Below are 26834 nucleotides of genomic sequence, written 5' to 3' on the forward strand. Positions count from 1 at the left end.
ATTATTATTATTATTATTATTACACTCACATGACATAAAACTCATAACTTTGCTTATTTAAACTCATTAAACTTAAACTGATGTATAATTTAACTAAATTACCTCACTTCTCAAAATGTCAAACCCTCATTCGAACTGGAGTCTACGTGTGTGTTTTGATTACGGCAAGTTTAGGATTCAATTTGTTTACTGATGGAAAAAAAAGTAATCGGAAATTTAAATGGATTTAAATTATGTTGCAATTTCAATGTAAACGAGGGCGAACAACAACACAAGGCATCCATCATAAGTCACAACATCTAATGATCACGTGACATATATGACAATTATGAAACATGTATAATGCAGTGATGTTTACAGAATTCGCCCAGTATTGAATAGAGATTAATCAAGCATGGATATTCATGTATTGAGATGAACAACAATAAGATTGTGACATACACAAATAACTAGGTAGGTACATAGGTATAGCATATTAACACAAGGCACTGTTTCCGGAATTACAAGTACATGTATTAGGACGGGGAAAAAAACAATGTGGTTACAGAACACCAGGAATAACAAATCACAACTGATCAACAAAACACCGCATGCCGACTGAAAAAGAAGACTGTTGTAAAATGTCCAATGGCAAATTAATACACATCATTTGTAATTAGTATGAACACAGCCCATGTGATAAGTTATGTAACCTGCGACCTTTCCTATTTAACCTGAGAAGTTACAATGTGGTTACAGAACACCAGGAATAACAAATCACAACTGATCAACAAAACACCACATGCCGACTGAAAAAGAAGACTGTTGTAAAATGTCCAATGGCAAAATAATACACATCATTTGTAATTAGTATGAACACAGCCCATGTGATAAGTTATGTAACCTGCGACCTTTCCTATTTAACCTGAGAAGTTAGAAGACATTATTCTTGGAAGTATGAAAGAAAACAATAATTAACTACTTGACTACCTATACTATTAATATCTAGTATCTATCCATGACTCATAATCTGTCTCCACAGATCGATAATTACCTAACCAAAAATCAGGCGGCCTTTGTTTACGAGTAACCCCCCTTGGTCATATTCTTTCAACATCCGCGTCTACAACTTTTCAGTTTCATAATCTCATGTTATTTACCTTTATGTTAAAAACATAGTTGCACCAATTTGGATTCAGCATCTTGAGCAGAAGTCAACATACATTTTAACGTGGTTTGTAACTACAAACTACCCTGCGCGGCGCAGTCGAAAAGATGGAGTTAGAGAATATAGACCAGGGGGTAAGACTGGGTTTCAACTTTTCGTACGCCCTATATTTATCAATTTAATTGCTCACTGATGAAACAAATTAAAATAAGTATATTCTTTCACGAGTTTACACGAGGTCTAGAAAGAAAAATTTATGGGATTGTGGCTGGACTCTGGAGTGTTTTTCCTTTTTCCAGGGCTCCCTACTGAGTTTTGTTGCTTGTGAGTTGTGAGACACTAGATATTCCAAATTGTAAGAGAAAGTATCGGTAGGTATTCCATAGCACATTTTCAGAGGTGAGCTAAGCCAAATATCATTATGGCCATTTCACAAATACCATCATCTACCCTCTGACAGCATGTTGGATATTTGTTTCTGCTCCTCCAAAATTGGTCCAATTCTTATACAACACCAATCAATTAGCAAAAGTACATTTCAGGGTTAAACGTCCGCTATTTAGGACTACCGTGAGAAAACAGCTCAAAACCAGTCTATTTAGGATTACCTACCCTGTGAAAAAAGAAGACATTACCTTTGGTCCAAGGTCGCTCACACTTTGCTGAGAGATTCGATAGTTTATGTAGATCAAAAGTAAGGCCAAACAAACTTCGCATTTCTCAGGCCTTTGATTTTGGTCAAAGTCGCTCACACTTAAAATTCAAATTATACAGGGTGATATTTTTCTCGAGTATCGATTGGAATTTGTTAAAGTGCAAAAGCACATACTTTTTTAATGCGAGGCGGAAACTTTTTTAAATGGACTTCAAGTTTTTAACATTAGCAACCATTCCAAAACAAAACAAAATAACAAATCGAAATCGCAAATCGTTTCCTTTTCGTCAAGCACAGAACGGCGGAAAAATAATTTGCTAAACTTCGCATTTCTCAGGCCTTTGATTTTGGTCAAAATCGCTCATACTTAAAATTCAAATTATACAGGGTGATATTTTTCTCAAGTATCAATTTTATTGGAATTTGTTAAAGTGCAAAAGCACATACTTTTTTAATGCGAGGCGGAAACTTTTTTAAATGGACTTCAAGTTTTTAACATTAGCAGGGCTGGCCCGCATTCCGAATTTCGAAGTGCTCAAATAACTTACCAAAAAGTTCACCTTTGGTTCCCAACCCAAGATTTTCTTGGCCTTGCTTGCATCTCCCAGTAATAGGTCCTGAAAAGTTCAAAAAGGAAACAATTAATTCAGTCATAATTAAAATTAAAATGTTTTTGTGTATCTATCTTGCATTGCTTGGTTGATAGGGCGTCTGCCTTATAGACACTAAGCCGCGGGTTCGATTCCCACCCGGGGCGGATTTTGTCCTGATGGGATAATGTTCGTTCTCGGAAAGGCTAGCTTTCTCCAATCCTGTCTTCCTTCTCCTGTCGATTTCGGGATGATAAGACCATAGTAGTTAAAGTTCCCTCTATCAGCTCTCTTAAAAAAATAATAATGAAAAAAAAAAAAAAAAAACAGTTCGTTTTTAAGCTTCTACGAATCTACGACCCCCGCAGCGTAGCGGGGAGGGGCTCGGGGCATAGATATTAGGGACCCCTGAATGTAGTAAGTATCTACTTCATGTAATAATAATACTACAAATATCTGCCTATAATTTGGAGTATCTACCCTATTGACCCGGGAGGGTCCCAGGCGAAACCTACTTGGGTCCTATCTTTGTTCAAAATCTCAATTTGTAGTGAGTACTTACCCACTTCCTTACTTGCTGTAAGTTCATTAAATACTTACCTAGGTACCTTAAAAAAAAAAAAATCAGACTTCATGTGCAGCAAGTATCTTGACAGGTGTACGAGTACCTACTTACCTATGTTTTATTCGTGATGGGTAGCTTGAAAATGAAAACCTTGCTGAATACATACTGCATTTCCCGTCTGTGACCTTCCCAGAGTATTGTACTCGTGATTTTTTATTCCTAAGCAGCTTACTTATTGCTTAGGAAAGAAAGAACCATTACTATTGATAAGTATGTAAATAATACATAAATAAACCTCAATATAAGTAGTAAGTAAGTATACTTATTTATACACTAGGTTAATCAGGATCAGGTGTGCTGTAGGTAAATATGTATGCACTTACTGAAGTTCAGATATTTTTCAATCATTTCAAAATCTATACACAGGTGGTAAAAATACCTAGATATAGGTGTAGGTACCTAGTTCTGTTAAGGAAATTAATTAAATATTATCAGGAATTTCATTCATTAGGTACTTGATAAGGATAAAGCTTATCAAGAGTATTGATTAGAGGAAATAATATTGATTAGAGGAAATAACCAAGGTACCAGGTTATGGCTACTTTATTTAACTTGTCCAAAGAAATTTTCATGATAGTGAATAGATTTCTGATTATTTTTGTAGAAGTAAGTCCATATGCTGATGGGAATGTTTTTGATAATAATGGAAATTTACACAGATATTAGGGAAATTTACACAGTGATTAGGTCAGGCTGGGCAAGGGGCAGATAGGTGAATATACAATGAATAGTAGAGGGGGGAAAAATAAATTCATATTAAACAGTGTACCTATTACCCATTACTAAACTTAGTAGGGTTTAGTTAGAGGTAAATGGTAGGGGGGAGGGGGAGGGGTTGAAAATAGCCAGAGGAGATTTACAAAATCAATTCTTTGTACTTCTCACTTTTGAAACCATTGTTTCACCATACCCAGCAATACAATCCAATGCACAGAAATGTTGGCTTCAGAATCAATTCACTATGCATAATTTTAAGCCTCAACAAACCCACCATCCTCTAGATCCAAAGTCTACCAACTACATTGCTAATGTCACAAATACAGTAAAAAAAAAGTTTTTACCGTTTTTATTTTGTTATAGCAATGAAACAACTAATATATTAGACTCATTAGGTCTGTGTCAGCATGCCCATCCAATTGTATGTCCCTCGTCAGATGAGCAATAAGAAGTACAATACTTTCTATTGATTCTTTGTACTTCTCACTTTTGAAACCATTGTTTCACCATACCCAGCAAAATACAATCCAATGCACAGAAATGTTGGCTTCAGAATCAATTCACTATGCATAATTTTAAGCCTTGACAAACCCACCAACCTCTAGATCCAAAGTCTACCAACTACATTGCTAATGTCACAAATACATTAAAAAAAAAAAAAGTTTTTACCGTTTTTATTTTGTTATAGCAATGAAACAACTAATATATTAGTTATTAGACTCATTAGGTCTGTGTCAGCATGCCCATCCAATTGTATGTCCCTCGTCAGATGAGCAATAAGAAGTACAATACTTTCTATTATTTATAATAGGAATAGAGATAAGTTTGACAATAGGTACTCAAAGCAAGGACTGTTCTCAATCTACTTAAAACAAAAAGTTTGTATTGCAGGTAATAATGATTATTCCAATCAGATGTTTTACCTGTGGCAAAGTCATTGGAAACAAATGGGAGTCATATCTTGGACTGTTGCAGGCAGAATACACAGAAGGGTAAGGGTTAGTTATTTTTACACTGAAGTTCCATAGCTCATTAGCCTTGTTACTTGAAAAAAGGAATTTTTAATTGTGTCAAGCATAAATTTGTGTCTTAAATGTTGTTCCCTGCTTAATACACTATGCTGAATTTTATGATGTGACTTGGACTTGAACCACCAACCTCCAGATCTGAAGTGCTAACCACTACACCACTGAAATTGGTAGTCTTATTACCTACTTACTAATTAGGGAGGGTCAGAAATTTATATTGGGCTATCTGATTTTTTTTTTTTTTTTTTTTAAAGGAAAAGAAAAGGAAACAATAAAATGTAATGGGTTGAATTATTTTTATAAAGTAGGTATGTAAGTATGTATGTTACTTATGTGCTTAAGCTGAAGGGGGAAATAAAATAGTAGACCTGATAGGCGGACCTTTTCAGCCGTGACCTGTCAGGTCTACCTGATAGTGAGTGGCTTGCCTAAGGCCAGGAATAGGGCCCTAACCTCAATTTCAGTTAATACAAAATCATATACGAAAGTTACCTGGATATCTTCATCATCTTCACTATCTTTGTGTTTATCATACAAGCGACTGGAATCCTTGTCCTCCTCAGACTGATGGCACTTCTCTTGGTTGAATCTCTCATACCACCGAATTTTCTCTTTGTCCTCGTTATGACCACTCTTTCCCTTGTTATACCAATGGCTTTTGTCATGCCAATCGTTTTTGTCCTTCGCTTGCCAGTCACATTTGTGTTTGTCTTCGGCATGCCAGTGGCATTTGTGTTTGTCCTTGGTACTCCAGTGGCTTTTGTTTTTATTACTTCTGAGTCTTGAGTCTTCTGACCATGGATGGTTGGATAGTTGGTTGGTACCATATTGGGGGGGAAACCTAGACTTGAGTTTGAAATAGGGCAAAACAACATGGAGTTAAATGTTGCCTACCAGTTTTAGTTATTAAGGTGGAAGAAGCAGACCCCCAAAAAAGAATCTATTTTTTTACTTCCTGAGAAACGTGTAAAAAATAAATAAATTAAAAAAAGCCTATCAGGAAAAAGATGGAATTAATCTCTTGGAATGTTGTAATGGACCCGTTGTTACGAGTTTCGACACAAGGAAAAGGGGAATACAATATGGTAAATTAAAAAAAAGCCTATCAGGAAAAAAGATGGAATTAATCTCTTGATTCGAATGTTGTAATGGACCCGTTGTTACGAGTTTCGACACAAGGAAAAGGGGAATACAATATGGTAAATCCATCTTAAGTCACAACATCTAATGATCACGTGACATATATGACAATAATTATGAAACATGTATAATGCAGTGATGTTTACAGAATTCGCCCAGATTGGTAAATCCATCATAAGTTCATAAGTCACAACATCTAATGATCACGTGACATATATGACAATAATTATGAAACATGTATAATGCAGTGATGTTTACAGAATTCGCCCAGTATTGAATAGAGATTAATCAAAGCATGGATATTCATGTATTGAGATGAACAACAATAAGATTGTGACATACACAAATAACTAGGTAGGTACATAGGTATAGCATATTACTTGTAGGTAGGTAGGTACCTTTCTGTATTTGATCATGATTGATGTACTCACTTTTGCTCACCTATCTGCTTCGTTCACTTTGGCATCGACTCCAGCAGTAGTGATTATGACGTAGGTACAGCATATTACTTGTAGCTTGTAGGTAGGTACCTTTCTGTATTTAATCATGATTGATGTACTCACTTTTGCTCACCTATCTGCTTCGTTCACTTTGGCATCGACTCCAGCAGTAGTGATTATGACGTACTCCATGATTTGCGAAAACTAGAGTAGGATCTAACCAAGATTACGAGAGCGAGTTAAGTAAGCATTACGTAGTTCTCATAAAACATCTACTCTACTGAACTACTCATTAATCTCCAGTAGTTTCTTGTTAACCAAACGAAGTGAAGGCTCCGTTTCAACTCTTTATGACGTTAGTTTGCCTGTCTGTTCATTTGTTAGGCTGGCTGTAGGTAGGTAGGTAGGTAACTCTCGAAGGTCTACAAAATCGGGATAGGTTTTGATGAAATTTGTAAATTTTCAGCTCAGACCTATCGAAGCAGTTCTAAGTATTTGTTAACCAAACCAAAGTGAGTTCAGAGTTTCAACTCTTTTTGACGTTAGTTTTTTGCCTATCTGTCCGTTTGTTAGCAAGTCGAGTTGGCCACAGAGAAGGCTAATTATATGAGTGGGTGGTACCTATGTACATACGTAAGTACGAACTAAAATGACAACGTACCAAGCGAACCTACCTATTGGAATAATGATGTACCTTACTCGGATATTTGAGGTATAATTATGTATGTTTCTTCGTGCTGTGTTGTATTACACATGTAAAATAACTAAATACGAGAGAAAGTTATGGATCACTCAAACGAAGCTAAGATTACCTACATGATGTTCAGGGCCCTACATTTACACACATAAAGTTACACTACTGAATTAGTGATGAGGATTGAGGATGAACTCCTGCAAGTAGGTAAGTAAGCAGAATGTTAATGTGTTTGAACGGAGAAGACTGGTTTATGAATTTTGCTCATTGAGGGATATATACTACAGGGAGGATTTTAATAGGGCAAGAAAAATTAGGTTATTGAACGAAACAATTTGCTTGAGTACCTAGTAAGTACCTACCTGTACGTGAATCATCTTAATCATCCAAAATCACTCTTACTTACTCAAGTACTTACTTAATTGTCAATTTTTTACGACATCATCATTTCACTTGTTTTGTTCCTCAGCACATTAGGTAATTAGAACATTGGAAATTTCTTTGTTGAGAAAATCCAGTCAGACTTGAGTAGGAACCAAATTAAAATCATCGTACTGCCGAGTTCCTGCCTAATTGAACAAGCTCCGGGTTCATTTTTCTAGGAGACACTCAAGGTTGATTTTACGAGACGTGTTGTTCGGCTTATCGGCTTTTACATCAGTCCAGAACTAGACATAGACAACCGGATACTCCATCATCATCATCGTCAGTTGCAATAATACCACAATCGCCAATATGTATAGAGAGGACTTGTAAAGTGACAGCTGGTGACAAGTTAACCGATAGAAATCCTAGCGACTTTCTAGCTCAAGTGTTATTAACGCTCTCATGATAATTGATATTATACCAAGGTGCAAATTTTAAATGCAAGTACTTAGTTACTTACTGATAATTAATGTAGGTACTAGGTACTAAGGTACTTACACATTTTATGAAATCTGCTGATTTTTTCCCCTGTATGTAAAGATACCTACGGATTTGCCTGAGTAATCAGTAATATTTCTCCGTTAACTTTTAAACTCTGGGTTCATTTTTCTAGGAGACACTCAAGGTTGATTTTACGAGACGAGTTGTTCGGCTTTTACATCAGTCCAGAACTAAACAACCGAATCCGAATACTCCATCATCATCGTCAGTTGCAATAATACCACAATCGCCAATATGTATAGAGAGGACTTGTAAAGTCACAGCTATTGACAAGTTAACCGATAGAAATCCTAGCGACTTTCTAGCTCAAGTGTTATTAACGCTCTCATGATAATTGATATTATACCAAGGTGCATACACGAGGTTTCTTATCAAAGGAGAAGTAAATCAACCGTCTTGTTAGCGTCTAATGGAAAGAAACGACCTTGTTGATAACAGCACTCAAATATCGTCAAGAAATGGATCCAGAAACATTTATTTGCTTTCAAAAAACAGATGGCCCCAATTTACGGCCACAATCAATTGTGTATTAGATATGTACCTATAAAAATTTGCCTTCAGTTCAGACTTCAGGCTGACTTCTCAAGTTTCTGTCCCCTTGTTTGAATAAAATGGTTTGAAAACGTTCAATAACCATTTAAAGAGATAGCACTCTGGGTTCGGTCATATTCTTTCAACATCCGCGTTTACAACTTTTCAGTTTCATAATCTCATGTTAATTACCTTTATGTTAAAAACATATTTGCACCAATTCGGATTCAGCATCTTGAGCAGAAGTCAACATACACTTTAACGTGGTCCGTAACTACAAACTACCCGGCTCGGCGCATTCGAAAAGATGGAGTTAGAGAATACAGACCAGGGGGTAAGACTGGGTTTCAATTTTTCGTACGCCCTATATTTATCAATTTAATTGCTCACTGATGAAACAAATTAAAATAAGTATATTCTTTCACGAGTTTACACGAGGTTTCTTATCAAAGGAGAAGTAAATCAACCGTCTTGTTAGCGTCTAATGGAAAGAAACGACCTTGTTGATAACAGCACTCAAATATCGTCAAGAAATGGATCCAGAAACATTTATTTGCTTTCAAAAAACAGATGGCCCCAATTTACGGCCACAATCAATTGTGTATTAGATATGTACCTATAAAAATTTGCCTTCAGTTCAGACTTCAGGCTGACTTCTCAAGTTTCTGTCCCCTTGTTTGAATAAAATGGTTTGAAAACGTTCAATAACCATTTAAAGAGATAGCACTCTGGGTTCATTTTTCTAGGAGACACTCAAGGTTGATTTTACGAGACGAGTTGTTCGGCTTTTACATCAGTCCAGAACTAAACAACCGAATCCGAATACTCCATCATCATCGTCAGTTGCAATAATACCACAATCGCCAATATGTATAGAGAGGACTTGTAAAGTCACAGCTATTGACAAGTTAACCGATAGAAATCCTAGCGACTTTCTAGCTCAAGTGTTATTAACGCTCTCATGATAATTGATATTATACCAAGGTGCAAATTTTAAATGCAAGTACTTAGTTACTTACTGATAATTAATGTAGGTACTAAGGTACTTACACATTTTATATATGAAATCTGCTGATTTTTTCCCCTGTATGTAAAGATACCTACGGATTTGCCTGAGTAATCAGTAATATTTCTCCGTTAACTTTTAAATGTCCACACTTTAATTTTAAATTAAATTCCATGATAATAAACTTCCACAGTCGTTATCAATAAACTGCTGCAAAAGCTTGATCGTACTTTCGTTACGTAGTGTACGTAGGAACAAAATTATACATGCAAAACTACAATAAAAAATTACAACCTACAAAACAAACACATGATGAAATTTCAACTTTCCTTTTCCACAAGTACTTACTTACTACATAGAAAAAGTTCAACGTATAAAAGTTAGACCATGTAACGAATATCAAATTAGCTAAAACATTCTAAAAAAAAAACGTGTTCAAACTAATCAATGCAACATAGGTTTAATTAGGTAAGTAATTAATTCATAATGCCTTTTCAATCGAAGTGCAATTTACAGACGTTTTCTCACCTCGAGAAATAAATACATACATAATAATCTCAACTAAACGTGTAGATGCAGACAGAAAATGAGAGAATCCACTTCTATTTTTGGAATAAAAGGGAATTGAAATTTGTTTATCGTTAAAACATCTTATGTAGGTGTCGGTAGGCCGTAATGTTCATCCGTAAATATAATTCATAATGTTTATCCAGAAGCAGATATCATACATATTGCTGATTGTAAGATTGTTCCACTTCGAAAATCTGAGGTTCTGAGGCCTTGTGCCAAATGTCAATCTCAAATTCGAATCATTGATACCAACTCAAGAATATGTACCAATTTAATCAATACCAAATCAAGAATATACCTCCCATCAAAATACACTTTCAAAACATGGGTACATATACGGTTTCCACCTTTTATACATCTTTTAGGACCTACCAAACACCCAAGACCTGGTATTAGGCGTTATCAATGTACGTGTATATTGGAAAGAAACTTCTCGTAATTCCAAGGTTCGAACCCTCAATTCGCACATTAAGTACAAGACTGACTGTGCCAGATCCATGACTATTCTGAACCTGAATGTGAGAAGTTAAACCACATCCAGTGAAAGTGTTCACGGCATTACCACCCATTGTTTTGGTTTCATATTGTTTTTTAATACAATTTAAGAGTGTAATAACATGAAATTTTTACTCATACTAAAGTACGTATACAAAATACATTTGAAGTCACACAGGAATGATGATGTACAGTCCATAATGTTCATCATAATAATTATGTTCTGTATACTTTGTGGTACATACTTAGTGGTATTATGATGCATGATATTCTTATTAAATTTTATCGTAATTTAAAATTTGCGCTCCCTGCTTTGTATACGAAAACGAGTGTGAGATATTAGTTATTTGTGTGGGAACCAAACGCAATTCATAATCATCTCCTTATCTTTACCAGTAGGTACTTTGTATGTACTTATATTTTGTTTAATTTTAATTACTTTTTTGCTTAAAAAAAGGTAAGTACCCTTATCTACTTGGTTTCTTTTCCGACATATTGTACGTAACACTTACTTAACTTGGCGTGTGGGAACCAAACGCAATTCATAATCATCTCCTTATCTTTACCAGTAGGTACTTTGTATGTATATTTTGTTTAATTTTAATTACTTTTTTGCATAAAAAAAGGTAAGTACCCTTATCTACTTGGTTTCTTTTCCGACATATTGTACGTAACACTTACTTAACTCGGAGGTATTTGTCAGAAATGTGAGAATAAAATCCGATGTTTAAATGTATCATGATACTAGTATTAAAATGTGCACAAATAATTTGATAAATCACAAATAAATGAGTTCCAATAAAGCTGTGAAAAAGAATGGTAGAAATATCGGTCTTAGTAGATAAATACTGAGGTAAATACATATACAATATACATAAGTATACATCTTTGTTTGTTTTAATATTCTTCCATTGTATGATGAAAATCGTCAATTTTCTACAATCAACTAATAGCGTCTGTGGAGCCTCCAAGGTAAATACATATACAATATACATAAGTACATCTTTGTTTGTTTTAATATTCTTCCATTGTATGATGAAAATCGTCAATTTTCTACAATCAACTAATAGCGTCTGTGGAGCCTCCACTAACCTATATTATAGACATCTCCACTATTGTACTGTAGAGAAGGAAGTAAAATAGTAGAGTCTGTAGGGTTTCCCCCAATGAATTCAGAGAGTGAGACTAACACTAATCATGCCCATCTAACATAAGGCCAGCCACTCACTATCAGGCAGACCTGACAGGTACACTTGATAAGGTCCACCTGTCAGGTCAATCTGATAGTGTGTGGACTCATCAGGTGTCAAGTAGACCTGATCGTGAGTTGCTGGCCTATGTACCTGCAGAATCTCCATACATGTTTCAAGCCCGAACAGCCAGACTAGGTCTACTCCCTGTTTAAAGTCTCCCAGCCAGACTAATACGAAACTATTACAGTATTGACTCTTATATCACTTATAGCTGACTGCATGCAAAAAAGCGCTGACATCAGTGTGTTCTACACGAGGAAGCAAATGCAGTCGCTCCTAACCCAGTAACCAGTGCACAAAACAATATCATCAGCAAAAACAGAACTTTGAAGTCATCGACATCGCCTGTAGCATTATATCAGCACATGGCTTTGCCATGACGTAATCTGCCTGGACTGAGAACCTTCTCTGGGTTCTTGGGTCATTAGCGACTCTCCATATTCCATAATGATTCTCGTTGCAATCATCTTTCAATGAGAACATGTCTTACATGTTCATCGTAGAAGAAGGACGCTAGAAACTTCATATTTTGCAGAAAACACCAAATAATGGTCTAAATATTTAACTGGGTCCAACTTTTTTTTTTCAACCAAGTACCTATCTTTGTAGGTATGCCATTATCTCATTGGTTCATCTCTGTAAGTTGGATTATTGGATTAATAGGTTATCAATATTTCATGAACATATAAACCGCCAATCACTGAATTTTGAAGCCCTTCTGATATTTATTGATTCACCATAACACCAGTCAGGAGTCAGGACACACTGAATTTCCACGCCTGGTATCCTTAATGATTCACCAGAACATAGGTAAGTGCAACCCAAGGTCATAGGTAGGTACTAAGATATCTGACCAAGAGTAGGTACCTATAGTAGTATAGTTTTATTGTTTGGACCCTGAAGACAGATAGGAGATAGATTTGTAGTAAGTTATTGTAAATAGGTACTTATGTACTTTCTTCCTATTTGTTTCCTTTTTACTTTTTTTCTTCTGAAAACAGGTTCAGAACTAAGTATGTACTTACAATAAAACAAAGAGAGACCATTTCCATTAGGTGCCTACGTATTCTTGGAAATCCTAAAAACAGGTTTGTTATGAAAGGTGGGTAGTGGGTAGGTACCCTTTACCTTTACTTTATTACTTCTAAGTCTTGAGTCTTCTGACCATGGATGGTTGGATAGTTGGTTGGTACCATATTGGGGGGAAAACCTAGACTTGAGTTTGAAATAGGGCAAAACAACATGGAGTTAAATGTTGCCTACTAGTTTTAGTACTTTTAGTTATTAAGGTGGAAGAAGCAGACCCCCAAAAAAAGAATCTATTTTTTTTACTTCCTGAGAAAAATGTAAAAAATAAATAAATTAAAAAAAAGCCTATCAGGAAAAAAGATGGAATTAATCTCTTGGAATGTTGTAATGGACCCGTTGTTACGAGTTTCGACACAAGGAAAAGGGGAATACAATATGGTAAGAGTCAGGACACACTGAATTTCCACGCCTGGTATCCTTAATGATTCACCAGAACATAGGTAAGTGCAACCCAAGGTCATAGGTAGGTACTAAGATATCTGACCAAGAGTAGGTACCTATAGCAGTATAGTTTGCGACACTATGAAGTATAGTCTGTATAGTTTGTGACCCTTGCACCTCAATGATAACAAGGAGAAATGGTTTAATATGAAAGAATTTGTCTTGATAGCAAACATAATATAGCGTTTGGACCCTGAAGACAGATAGGAGATAGATTTGTAGTAAGTTATTGTAAATAGGTATGTACTTTCTTCCTATTTTTTCCTCTTTACTTTTTTTCTTCTGAAAACAGGTTCAGAACTATGTACTTACTTACAATAAAACAAAGAGAGACCATTTCCATTAGGTGCCTACGTATTCTTGGAAATCCTAAAAACAGGTTTGTTATGAAAGGTGGATTGATTGTTGGTTGCCATAAATTTCTTATAAAGATCAAAGTAAGTATCAAGATTCTATTTGAAGCATTAGCAGCAATACAAGTTTATAAATTAATTGCAAGTGTAGGGGTGGGTTTCCCCAACATTCTTTTTCTTTTTACACCTTAACAACTTACCAGTCTGTTAACAGCCTGCTTTGTTAAGCCTATACAAATCAAATGTAACTTGACAGATATCCTAGAGACTGATAGAAAAAAAAATAAAATAATAATAATAAATGGTGAAATCCACCCTAGGTGAAGGTAATTTCTGGGGGAGGATGTGTGTTGCCACTCAAAGGTCAGAATCCATGCACCAGTCATTTGGACTTTGGAGGAAGGCGGGTTCCCAGACACTCAACTCACTCACAGGTAAAAAAAATATAAAATGAACAGAACTTACAGGTGTGAGTTCCTCTCCATCACTGAAGTCATTATTGTTGGAAGACTTTGAGCTTTTGTTGGAATGAGTTCTGGATATGTTCTTGTCATTGGGTTTTGGTGAGTTCATATTCCTGTTGTTATCTACACAGGTGTGAGCACAACACTTGGCTTTACCATAAAAGCAGCACAAGGAAAACAAGCAAAAACACGAATAGCAACAAAAATGATTGGAAAGGCAAAATGACATTCACAAAATTTAAATGATTCGCAGATAGGTAATTAGAACATTTTTAATTTTTTCCTTGAGTGAGAGATAAAAAGTGAAAAATCTGCTGAGAAAAGAGAGGTTAGATTTTGTGTTTGAATTAGAACATTTTTAATTTTTTCCTTGAGTGAGAGATAAAAAGTGAAAAATCTGCTGAGAAAAGAGAGGTTAGATTTTGTGTTTGAAAAACAGCCTTTTGAACCAAAAACGTTAATTAACGAACTTGATTAGTTATTTTTTAGAATCTAGATATATTTTGGAGTAAAAAACAATTAAATTGCATTGGATTAAAGAAAGCTAGTGACATTTTCAATAGTTACACGGTGCACTTTTATTTTAAAAGAACAATACAAATACAAGTTCAAATAATATCTTGCTGAACACTGAAAACTAAACTGATAAAGATATTGTACGCACGCGTTTCCTATTTGTCTTGCGCTTTGATGAGACACCGACGCTGATAAGGGGGACTTGTGCATTTGTGTTTTATTGGATTAAAGAAAGCTAGTGACATTTTCAATATTTCAATAGTTACACGGTGCACTTTTAAAAGAACAATACAAATACAAGTGCAAATATCTTGCTGAACACTGAAAACTAAACTGATAAAGATTAAAGATATTGTACGCACGCGTTTCCTATTTGTCTTGCGCTTTGATGAGACACCGACGCTGATAAGGGGGACTTGTGCATTTGTGTTTGTACTACTAGCGCTGTCTATTGGATTCCGTAGGAAACTTTACAAATCATTTTCTCTAGATTTTATGAATATTTTCACTAGAGAGCAGCACCAACTGAGGAACAAAATGTTTTACAAAATATTTTCACTAGAGAGCAGCACCAACTGGGAAACAAAATGTAAACAAACAAATTAAAAGCGCCAAATTTCAAAATTAATAAATCACGAGAGCGAGAAAAAAAAAGAAAAAGTATAGAAAGAAAAATCTGGATTGTGGCTGGACGCTGGACTCTGGAGTGTTTTTCCTTTTTCCAGGGCTCCCTACTGAGTTTTGTTGCTTGTGAGTTGTGAGACACTAGATATTCCAAATTCAGACGTGAAACAAAATGTAAACAAACAAATTAAAAGCGCCAAATTTCAAAAATAAATCACGAGAGCGAGAAAAAAAAAAGAAAAAGTATAGAAAGAGAAATCTGGATTGTGGCTGGACTCTGGAGTGTTTTTCCTTTTTCCAGGGCTCCCTACTGAGTTTTGTTGCTTGTGAGTTGTGAGACACTAGATATATTGAGTGTATTTCTGCAATTTCGTAACAGAGATGTGTCCGATATCGCGGTACGACCGGTACGTATGTACGAAATCTCTCCATTCTATTCTTTCAAAAGAACTCACCTCCACATAATCCTTCGCATGACCCCAGTCTCGTTTATTGAGTGTATTTCTGCAATTTCGTAACAGAGATGTGTCCGATATCGCGGTACAACCGGTACGTATGTACGAAATCTCTCCATTCTATTCTTTCAAAAGAACTCACCTCCACATAATCCTTCGCATGACCCCAGTCTCGTTTCGAGTCGAGATTTCCCAGCTGAACATACTCCATGAGACCAAGGGATATTTTTGCCACAGACCGCGTGATTTTTCTCGTCACAAAGTTCTCGCCTCGTCTTGGACTTTCATGATTGAATAGAATACCATTACAGGCAAACATGTTGTAGGCCTCGCGGTAATTAACCACGATCCAGTATGCATATAGTTTGGCACAGGCTGCAAGGAAATGAACATGATTGGTCACATTTCAATAGATAATGCAAACAGTAGAAACTTGGAGTATTGATTAATTTACTTAATATTACCTTGGTTATATTGTTGCCTCCAAGACAAAGATGGTCCCTAAAGCTAAGTTGTTGTTGTTGTTGTTGTTGTTGTTGTAGTTGTTTTTTTTTTTTTTTTTTTTTTTTTTTTTTTTTTTTTTTTTAAGTGGGGGCGTCCCTTCTTTATTTAAGGTGTATAGATGATAAGAGCAAGTTCTAAAACCTCACATCAACTGATTGAAGGCCTACTGGGGTTGAAAATTAACTCCAAAAATTCTGGGATTTCAAAATGTAAATCCAAGAACTAGATTCCTTATTGAGATATACCTACTTACCATAGGGAGATCGTGGGTAAAATGGTGTGGTTTCTGTCTGAGGGGTCTCCACCACTTTCCCATACAGCTCAGACGTGGAAGCTTGATAGAATTTGACCTGATGATGGAATTTGCATGTTTTGATAGCATCAAGTAACCTCAATGTCCCGACAGCATCCACTTCTGCTGTGTACTCACTCATGTCAAAGGAAACCTGCATAAGAGAGAATATTAGGGTCTATCATCAGTTGATTTATACTGTTGCATGCACAATATCAGCAGGAATATTCTGAAATAGTGATAAGGGGAAAACACACACACACACACACACACACACACACACTGCATGTAACGAGTCCAATGGTAATAATATTGTACAATTTGGCTTGTGCAAAGAGACTTTTTTTTTTCCTGCTCACTGGCTCTCTGAATTATTAGGCCAGATTGTAACAAGGATATCTTGGCTGGTACTTAAGCCATGTTAACATGGTGCATGTAACGAGTCCAATGGTAATAATATTGTACAATTTGGCTTGTGCAAAGAGACTTTTTTTTCCTGCTCACTGGCTCTCTGAATTATTAGGCCAGATTGTAACAAGGATATCTTGGCTGGTACTTAAGCCATGTTAACATGGTGATTATGGCCATTTCACAAATACCATCATCTACCCTCTGACAGCATGTTGGATATTTGTTTCTGCTCCTCCAAAATTGGTCCAATTCTTGTTAACATGGTCTCAAAAAAATAACCCATGGAGAACCTTTCCTTAGAGCTGAGTTTGCAGGTATGGGCCACATTTATGTAGGACTAGAACCTTTTTTTATGTAGGTATATTACCTTGACGTGACTTTGAGCAGCCAAGTTATACACTTCTCTTGGCTGAACACTGCTGATGATTTGGACCAAGCAGCTACTGTCTGTCATATCACCATAGTGTAGTTTCATTGAGCCTTCCACATGAGATGCAGGATTTGAATACAGGTGCTGTATTCTGCCAGTATTAAAAGAACTTGATCGCCTTATAATACCATGTACTTCATATCCCTTTGAAATAAGGAATTCTGCCAAGTAGGAACCATCCTGTAAACAAATCAAGATAGGTAAATTTGAGATTACACAAAACACATCATTAAAAGGATAAATCCATAGTTACAAGGTACTTTTCTGTACCAATATCTTGCCTCTACCAATACTTTTATGATCTACCAATTTGTCACTATTTTCAATAGGTAGGTTGTTTCAAGGCCTCTGTGATAGCATGACCATTCTCTGATAGGAACTACAAGTCTCTTATCAGATTGACCATACCCCTGTCAATTTCAGTTTTTTTTTTTTTTTTTTAAGAGGAGCTGTATGTAACAATTCAGAGATCTTTTTGAAAGTCGTTTTTACTTTTTAAGATTACAATATGGTCATTTGTGTCGTTAGGAGAAACCTTCCTTGATGAATAAACTTGAAAGTTCAACTTACGGATTACTTGAAAGTTCAACTTACGGGTTACTGACTTCGGCTTCTTCAAGTTCATCTTCGAGGGTTTTGATTCTGTAGCGGATTTTATGAACGGCATACTCCAAGTCAGTTCGTGATTCCTATGAAGAGAAGATGGATATGATTTAGACATAGAGTTAGGTAGATTTTCCCTTATTAATTTTAGCCTATGAGGTTATGAGAGGCAACCAACCCTTCCTACTGCTAACTTGCCAAGACATTTTCTACCATCTAACCGTTAGAGTTAGAGCTCTATAATTTTTTTGTCATATTCTCAATCAAATAAAGGATAAAATTCTATGTCTCGTCTGGGACTGAACCCGCGCCCTCCTGTTTACCAGGAGAGCGGATTGACTACTACGCCATCGAAGCAGATACCTACCCACTTTCGAATAATTTTAAAGGTATGTCCAAACATAGTCGATCGACGTGGTGACTATGTTATCGAGGCAGTGTGGACGGTTCAATCGACATCGATCGACGGCCCGTCGACTATGTGTGGACACACCTTGTCATGCAATCTACTTACCAAATAGAGGTGAATACGGAAGGGGTTTTTGAACTCTCCTTTGCTTGTCAATAAATCCATTTTCAAGAGAAATACGAATAGAATGATCACTTTTACTAAGCGGTTGCTATATCTGAATGATCACTTTTACTATATCTGAAACACGGTATGGAATAGGGAAAAAATTTGAAATAAACCCAGATTCACCTCTTTTTGGTATTGCCATTTAAAAGGGATTAGTCAGGGGCAGACACAAATTAATATCATTCTCGGAGGTCACCAATCCATCCCCGACTTAATTTTAGGTCAGGTAGAGCGTGTTCCTCACCGTTTGAGTTCAGGTCACTAAGGCCAGCCATTCACTATCAGATAGTTTCACCTCTTTTTGGTATTGGCATTTAAAAGGGATTAGTCAGGGGCAGACACAAATTAATATCATTCTCGGAGGTCACCAATTCATCCCCGACTTAATTTTAGGTCAGGTAGAGCGTGTTCCTCACCGTTTGAGTTCAGGTCACTAAGGCCAGCCATTCACTATCAGATAGACCTGACCGGTACCTTATCATGTCTACCTGATGCCTAATGAGCACACACATTATCAGGTAGACCTGATCAGGTGTACCTGACAGTGAACGGCTGGCCTAACGAGTTCCTCCCCAAAACATGACAGGTTTGGGAGGATTTCGGTGTGATACCTGTACGCTTCCGGTGAAGAACTCATGGTTGATCTTCAGTTCGCGGTAGGAACTCAAGGGGGAAAAAGGTAAACGGGAAAGCATTCAGTGACGTCCATTATTTTCACAGTAGAGGTAACCTACGTTAAGAGAATCCTTATACAGATTGTCTGTAGAATATTCTAGATAAAATCTGCGTTAACAATAGGTGTGAGGTACCTACCAGCTATTTTTTATCCTTTTGTTTATTGAATTCCAACACAGGTATCAGCTCTGTGTGTAGTCCCAGAACATTTCATTATTTGTTCATCTGTAGAATATTCTAGATAAAATCTGCGTTAACAATAGGTGTGAGGTACCAGCTATTTTTTATCCTTTTGTTTATTGAATTCCAACACAGGTATCAGCTCTGTGTGTAGTCCCAGAACATTTCATTATTTGTTCCGAGTCTCACGAACGGAGATTGTTTTATTTAAAACGATCTATGAATTAGTTTTGAATTAGAAATAAAATACTAACTGGGTACATAACGTATTTTCAGGTGCGACAATTGTATTTTCGTCTTATAATGCGATTTTAAAATTGTTTGAAAAATAAAATTATGGCCCATCCACCGCGAAATAGAGTTTGCTTTAATACAAATAATTATTTACTTTAAAACGGTTTTAAAACGATCTATGAATTAGTTTTGAATTAGAAATAAAATACCAACTAGGTACATAACGTACTGTATTTTCAGGTGCGACAATTTTATTTTCGTCTTATAATGCGATTTTAAAATTGTTTGAAAAATAAAAGTATGGTCCATCCACCGCGAAATAGAGTTTGCTTTAATACAAATAATTATTTACTTTAAAACATTGATTACAAAAGAAGAAGAAAAAAATCTGGTGTGAACATCACACGACTTTCCTTATCCTATTGAATGATGCTTATTTGAGTGTTCTTTTACCCTAACCAGCTCAAATGTCCTTCTATGGCTGCATGCAACCAAAAAAAGCCAGCAGCACATATTGTCCCAAACAGTCACCCATCTAGGGAACCAAACATGATCCTTTTTATAACATTGATGATGTGTTATGCTGGTGGATTCAATGTACCTACTATTACCCCAGGGTAACACAAATGAAATAGGTTTTGGGCCACATTAGCACTCTGGGACCTTAGAGGGGCCCTTTGTAGCTCTAAAAGTAAGGTGTACAGTTCTCTGAACTACCAGTTAAGTATATACCTGTCCTGTTATTCCAGTGATAAGAGCTATCTTAGGGGAGCCACTGCTAGCCATTGGAGTTTGAAGAAAAACACTGACTTCTAGAAATGAAAGTACGTGGCGATTGTCAAGTGTTCCCTTATCTATCACACCGACTTTCCTAATGAGTCAAATCTGGTGAAAAACACATTTTGATTGCTTTCAACCGGTGATAAAAGATAATATTGTGTTTGTGAGTGAACCACTTGTGTACATTTGTAAAAAAAAAAAAATGTTTACTTTTGATCCGCGAGAGGGGAAGTGGGAACTTATCCACCGTACGGTAATTCAAGGTGTACGGTAATTTTAACCTGGCAACACTGCAAACCAGAAACCATTCCAAAACAAAACAAAATAACAAATCGAAATCGCAAATCGTTTCCTTTTCGTCAAGCACAGAACGGCGGAAAAATAATTTGCCGGGATTTATTGAGAAAATTGGAATTCAAGTACCCATCAGTGAAGAAAATTCATAAAGAACCTCTTGGAGACAGTTCTAAATAGACACAACAAAAGTTCAACATGAAATTAGTACGGTAAGTTCATGATTTTCAAGTTGGTTAGTGTAGCACTCACACTCATGGTTCCTAGCTCCTACCACCTGCATTTGAAGTAAGAACAGTGAGTCGAAAAAAGTTGCCATTTCCTTGTAGTAGAGTAAGTAGAGTTTCACAACTCAAAAGATGTCATATAACTTTAGAGTACATCCACATGATTCCTCCACAATATACCTAGGCTGGATTTCACAAGCTAGGCTGGTTGACTAACCATGTAAGAATATCTATAATCAAGGATTGGCCATCCAGCCAAAGAAGCATCAGGATGGAGGAGGTGGTGCTCACAAGGCTCAGGATTGGCCACACGGGACTGACCCACAAACACCTATTCATCCATGAACCACAACCTTTAAGCCAATGCGGGGATGTCCTCATGATCCAACATATCCTTACCTATATCTCACAAGTGCACATTCACTCCTCTTTGCCCTCACCTCCCTCCCTATCTGATTTTGCCAAAGGTGTTGACTCTCTTTTCTCGTAGGTACCTAAAAGCCCTCAACCTGTTCAACCTTATAATTATAAGTTAGTGGTATCAGCACAAACAACCTACTGTCTGTAGTGCTAATGCACCTAAAAAAAAAAAAAATAATATATATGTAATACACACTTAAATGAGTACAGTAGGTTCATGGTATTACATTCATCTTATGAAAGCATGAGCTTCACTTGATGGTCATTTCAGCACCTTTTTTCCTGCCTTGAATTTGTCATAAAGGAGTAAGTGGTCTTCTTCCTAGCTTTTACCTATTTAAAATTTTAAATAAGGTCAGCATTCCTATGAAGTATGATTTTAGATATGATGAAATTCCATGCGTGTCATTTGATTTTCTAATAAACTGACATCATTTGAGAGGGTGTCATTTATTGAGAAAAACATGATAGCACCTGGCTTCTGATCTAAAAATCTGATATGCTCATCCTTAATGTCATTTAAAATAATAATAATAATAATATTGAAAAAAAATCTCTTTTCTGAGAGATGTATTTTCATATTCGAAGTACCTAGGTATGTATGTACCTATTTTCTGTATTGTATGTATTTGGTTTTGTTTCAGTTTTCTTATGAAGTTGAGTCATGAGACTGTCACCATAGAACTGAAAAATGGAACACAGGTTCATGGAACCATTCAAGGTAAGTAACAACTTTAGACTGTAGGTACTAGGGGTTCTGAAAGGTAACTTGTGACAACACCTCATCTTTTACGAATTATCCCTGGAGTACTTACAAACTCTACTCTATTTGGGTGACAAATCACCCAAAGAAAAGGTACCTACCTACCTAACTATGAATATTAAGTAGGTAAATAGTTTTTATGTTCAGGGATTTTCTTGAAGAGGCTGCATCATTAAATTTCTTTACTTTTTTCCACAGGTGTTGATGTTGCTATGAACACACATTTGAAGACCGTCAAAATGACTGTGAAAGGAAAGGAACCTACAACTCTGGACTCAATCAGTCTGCGTGGTAACAACATCCGTTATTATATTCTGCCTGATTCACTACCATTAGAAACATTGCTCATTGATGATGCACCAAGGAGCAAAGGAAAGAGAGACAGCCGCCGAGGGGGAGGTGCAGGTAAGAAATATGTACATATATTAGTTTGTTTTTGTTTTTTATCCTTAAAGTACAGGATCTTAGCAGTGGTTGAGTGGAAGACCTCCTTTAGAAGAATCCTGACACTTAAAATAATGAAAAAATAAAAAAATATGTCATTGACCCACCCATGTGTTTGTTATGTTGCAGGTGGTGCCCGAGGAAGAGGGGGTAGAGGAGGAAGAGGTGGGGGCCGAGGGGGACGGGGTCGTGGTGGCCCCAGGGGCAGAGGAGGACCCCCTAGACGTTAAGAAAAACCATCTCATTTTGATTTGTTGTATTCATCCGTGTGTAAAATTCTCTCAACTTTCTTCAGATCTCCTTGCTGGTGTAAAATTCCAGGTACACCTAATTTCTTTTTGCCATTTGATCAATTCAAGTTCTATAGATTGAGGGGTTTTTTTGTCATCAAAAATGACAATGTTCACAGGGACTAGTTAGGTTTGGATAAGTATTTATTATGAATTTTAAATCCATATTTTCTTTTTATTTAATTAAAAAATTAACTGAGAATTAAATTTGAGTTAGGTGTACCTCTGATCACCACAATACTCTAGCCCAAGTATGCCCTTGCACACAAGGAGAAAAATTCTCACCTTCCTGATTTCAACAGAATTTTTCTCCTCTCATCAAGTAAGTTTTTGAACAAAAAAGCATTCCTTTTTCAAACAATCAATCTGATTTTAGCCATTTCAGATATGTTTGAAGGTATTGGTCATGATTTTTAAATATTAACTTTGACAAGTTTTACAATAGGTTTTGTTATTTTCAATAAATTACATTTTGAAAGATCACTAAAATGACAATGAACTATGTACAAAAAATACACGATTTTCTTTATTTCTTGCAAATATTCAAAATATTTTAGAATATCAAGCGTCTGAAACTTTAGACACCTTCCTGACACTTGCTCATGTGCCTGTTAAGAGGAAACTCGCTCCATGCACCTTACGAACTTTTTGTTGTATACTTAAATGGATTTTCCCTGTTATTGCCAATGCTTCATAAGCAGGAATGCGCAGATTTTAATCCCAAACAAGGAATGAAATTTCGAGGTTCTTTCTTTGCTCCAGTGGGGCCATTCCACAAAGCTGCTTAATAAGGGAAGTTTTCTAAAACCTTAGCTTGATAGTAAATTATAACGGGTAGATTGTTGAATATTAAAAACTCATCCATGACTCCCGTCGCGTCGGCCAATTCTGGCTTAACATTACTGTCCAATATTAGCCGTATTTTTCCTCCGCAATTTCCTCCTCTTGGCGTGATGGCGTATTTACTGAACGACAGGAAAAAGGGGAGAAATGAGCTTCAGAAGAAGGTGAATTTCGAAAGGAAAATACCACTTCTGTAGCTTCGTGGAACAAGGCCCTGGTCTAGAGGTTAAACATGTCCTTGGTAATATCAGCTGGTCCATACACGAGCGTGTAAAAGGAATGATAGCCGAATGCCAAAAACATGAGGACCACGGCTATAATGAACATTCGGTTGTCGCTTTTCTTGATCGTTTTCAGTTCGGTTTCGATTTTTGCCAGCGTTTCACGCATTTCGACCAGCTCATCTTCGATTTCTTGTCTGAAAGTAAAGGAAGGAGGATTTTTAATTGTGTTAAACATAGTTAAATGCTTGTCAGAAATATCGTTCCCCAATTATTACACCTAGATAAATTTTATGACTTGGACTCGAACCACTGCACCCCCTGAGGTTGGTCTCTTGTCTGAAAGCAAGGAGGGGAGGGCGGAAAAAGTTGTATTTTGTTCCTGAATTTATCTCAAGAGAAATATACATCGTAAACAATTTATTAAAATTATTCTCACAGCTGATATCAATATCACAATGATATTAAATTTGCCTATTTCGAAGAAGAAGAAGAAGAAGAAGAAAAAATATACCTAACCTGCACAGGTGCAAAATGTGCAAAACTATTATTTTGAATCGTAGATAAAGATGGAACAATAAAAAAAAAAAGTTGTGTTTTGTTCCTGAATTTATCTAAAGAGAAATATACATCGTAAACAATTTATTAAAATTATTCTCACAGCTGATATCACAATGATATTTGCCTATTTCGAAGAAGAAAAAATATACCTAACCTGCACAGGTGCAAAATGTGCAAAACTATTATTTTGAATCGTAGATAAAGATGGAACAATAAAAATACACCGATAAAATAAATGGAAAAACAGTCGTACTGTATACTAGCTGTATGTAACAGAATTCAGAGATCTTTTTGAAAGTCGTTTTTACTTTTTAAGATTACAATATGGTCGTTTGTGCCGTTAAGGGAAACCTTCCTTGATGAATAAACTTGAAAGTTCAACTTACGGATTACTTGAAAGTTCAACTTACGGGTTACTGACTTCGGCTTCTTCATGTAGGAAACTTTACAAATAATTTTCTCTCTAGATTTTATGAATATTTTCACTAGAGAGCAGCACCAACTGAGGAACAAAATGTTTTACAAAATATTTTCACTAGAGAGCAGCAGGGAAGTTTTCTAAAACCTTAGCTTGATAGTACCTTATAATGGGTAGATTGTTGAATATTAAAAACTCATCCATGACTCCCGTCGCGTCGGCCAATTCTGGCTTAACATTACTGTCCAATATTAGCCGTAGTACTTACTATGTACATAAAAAAAGTTCACCGTATAAAAGTTAGACCATGTAACGAATATCAAATTAGCTAAAACATTCTAAAAAAAAAACGTGTTCAAACTAATCAATGCAACATAGGTTTAATTAGGTAAGTAATTAATTCATAATGCCTTTTCAATCGAAGTGCAATTTACAGACGTTTTCTCACCTCGAGAAATACATAATATAATCTCAACTAAACGTGTAGACTGTAGATGCAGACAGAAAATGAGAGAATCCACTTCTATTTTTGGAATAAAAGGGAATTGAAATTTGTTTATCGTTAAGACATCTGATGTAGGTGTCGGTAGGCCGTAATGTTCCGTAAACATAATTCATAATGTTTATCCAGAAGCAGATATCATACATATTGCTGATTGTAAGATTGTTCCACTTCGAAAATCTGAGGTTCTGAGGTCTTGTGCCAAATGTCAATCTCAAATTCGAATCTTTGATACAAACTCAAGAATATGTACCAATTTAATCAATACCAAATCAAGAATATACCTCCCATTAAAATACACTTTCAAAACATAGGTACATATACGGTTTCCACCTTTTATACAGCTTTTAGGACCTACCAAACACCCAAGACCTGGTATTAGGCGTTATCAATGTACGTGTATATTGGAAAGAAACTTCTCGTAATTCCAAGGTTCGAACCCTCAATTCGCACATTACAAGACTGACTGTGCCAGATCCATGACTATTCTGAACCTGAATGTGAGAAGTTAAACCACATCCAGTGAAAGTGTTCACGGCATTAACGTCTGCCTAGACCGCACAGTTTTACGCGTCAGGATCCCGCTAGTGGCGCTAGTGTTGTTTTTATCTTCGCGGTTCGCGACTTCGCGTTTGGAATTTTGAATTTGGTTTTTTCCTTTTTTCCGGTTAAACATATATATTTTATGTCATTGTTTTTCATATGCACCGATAAGACAAAAATACAACCTTAACAACCTTCAAATCAAGGATATCCTGGGGGACAATCCTAGAACCATTGATTTATTATTTAAATTCCTTAAAGACACAAACCTATTACCAAAACTATATAGATTTAACATAATTCAAATATTTCCTTGTCACTGGTTTTATCCTTTTTCTCCCCCACCTGTTTCCTTAGGTTTTTTTTTTTTTTGGGCTGGCTGTAAGTAGGTAACTTTCAAACGTTTACAAAATTGGACCAAGTTTTGATGAAATTTGTAAATTAAAATAAATTTTCAGCTCAGTAAGTACGTAAGTACCTACTTCCAGGTACCTCCTATTCGTCAACCAAACCGAATTGAGTTCAGAGTTTCAACTCCTTTTGGCGATAGTTTGCCTATCTGTCCGTTTGTTAGCAAGTCGAGTTGGCCACAGAGAAGGCTAATTATATGGGTGGGTGGTACCTATGTACATACGTAAGTACGAACTAAAATGACAACGTAATTCATCTTTTTTTACTCATTAATTGTTTCTTTGTAAATCTTCATTTCACTCCTGTTAATACTAATTTATACCTAATATTTAATTGATGTTTCCTCCCCACTTTCTTTTGTTATATTTTCCCTTTTTACTTTCCTTATCCTATAGGAAGGAAAGTAATGTAATCGGGTCAAAATTTCGATGGTCAGTTTTTAGTGCCAAAA

The 26834-nt window shown here is 36.0% G+C and overlaps 3 protein-coding genes across 3 annotated transcripts in view; 1 reads left to right on the forward strand and 2 right to left on the reverse strand.

Moving 5' to 3' along the window:
- The window catches only part of LOC103515051, a 15634-nt gene extending 9100 nt beyond the window's left edge, over positions 1 to 6534 (reverse strand). Inside the window, exons 1-2 of the mRNA XM_026827863.1 lie at positions 6476 to 6534; positions 5255 to 5603 (exon numbers count right to left, since the gene is read on the reverse strand). Of these exons, the coding sequence (XP_026683664.1) occupies positions 5255 to 5603; positions 6476 to 6534 (408 nt within the window). The remainder of the gene's footprint in view (positions 1 to 5254; positions 5604 to 6475) is intronic.
- Positions 6535 to 15794: 9260 nt separating this feature from the next.
- LOC103515052 (GDP-mannose 4,6 dehydratase) lies at positions 15795 to 20622 on the reverse strand. The gene is made up of 4 exons (XM_026827858.1): positions 20399 to 20622; positions 17335 to 17577; positions 16518 to 16710; positions 15795 to 16135 (listed from the first exon to the last, which is right to left on the reverse strand). Exons 1-4 carry the CDS (start codon positions 20450 to 20452, stop codon positions 15795 to 15797), a joined length of 831 nt encoding a protein of 276 aa, XP_026683659.1. The 5' UTR covers positions 20453 to 20622.
- A 144-nt stretch (positions 20623 to 20766) lies between these two features.
- LOC103515045 (probable small nuclear ribonucleoprotein Sm D1) lies at positions 20767 to 23143 on the forward strand. Its single transcript, XM_008479962.3, has 4 exons — positions 20767 to 20952; positions 22032 to 22108; positions 22349 to 22555; positions 22724 to 23143. Exons 1-4 carry the CDS (start codon positions 20939 to 20941, stop codon positions 22822 to 22824), a joined length of 399 nt encoding a protein of 132 aa, XP_008478184.1. The 5' UTR covers positions 20767 to 20938; the 3' UTR covers positions 22825 to 23143.
- Positions 23144 to 26834: the final 3691 nt, after the last annotated feature.

The sequence above is a fragment of the Diaphorina citri genome, unplaced genomic scaffold, assembly GCF_000475195.1.
Source record: "Diaphorina citri unplaced genomic scaffold, Diaci psyllid genome assembly version 1.1 scaffold1263, whole genome shotgun sequence".
Taxonomy (NCBI): Eukaryota; Metazoa; Arthropoda; class Insecta; order Hemiptera; family Psyllidae; genus Diaphorina; species Diaphorina citri.

Excerpts from the sequence above, each read along its gene's own strand:
- LOC103515045 (XM_008479962.3), top strand. Across the intron at positions 22,109-22,348 it reads GGTTCATGGAACCATTCAAG|GTGTTGATGTTGCTATGAAC; the intron begins GTAAGTAACAAC and ends TTTTTTCCACAG. Across the intron at positions 22,556-22,723 it reads CCGCCGAGGGGGAGGTGCAG|GTGGTGCCCGAGGAAGAGGG; the intron begins GTAAGAAATATG and ends GTTATGTTGCAG.
- LOC103515052 (XM_026827858.1), bottom strand. The coding sequence starts at position 20,452 with ATGGCTAGCAGTGGCTCCCCTAAGATAGCTCTTATCACTGGAATAACA. Across the intron at positions 16,711-17,334 it reads CTGCTCAAAGTCACGTCAAG|GTTTCCTTTGACATGAGTGA; the intron begins GTAATATACCTA and ends TCTCTTATGCAG. Across the intron at positions 16,136-16,517 it reads TTACCCACGATCTCCCTATG|CCTGTGCCAAACTATATGCA; the intron begins GTAAGTAGGTAT and ends ATTTCCTTGCAG.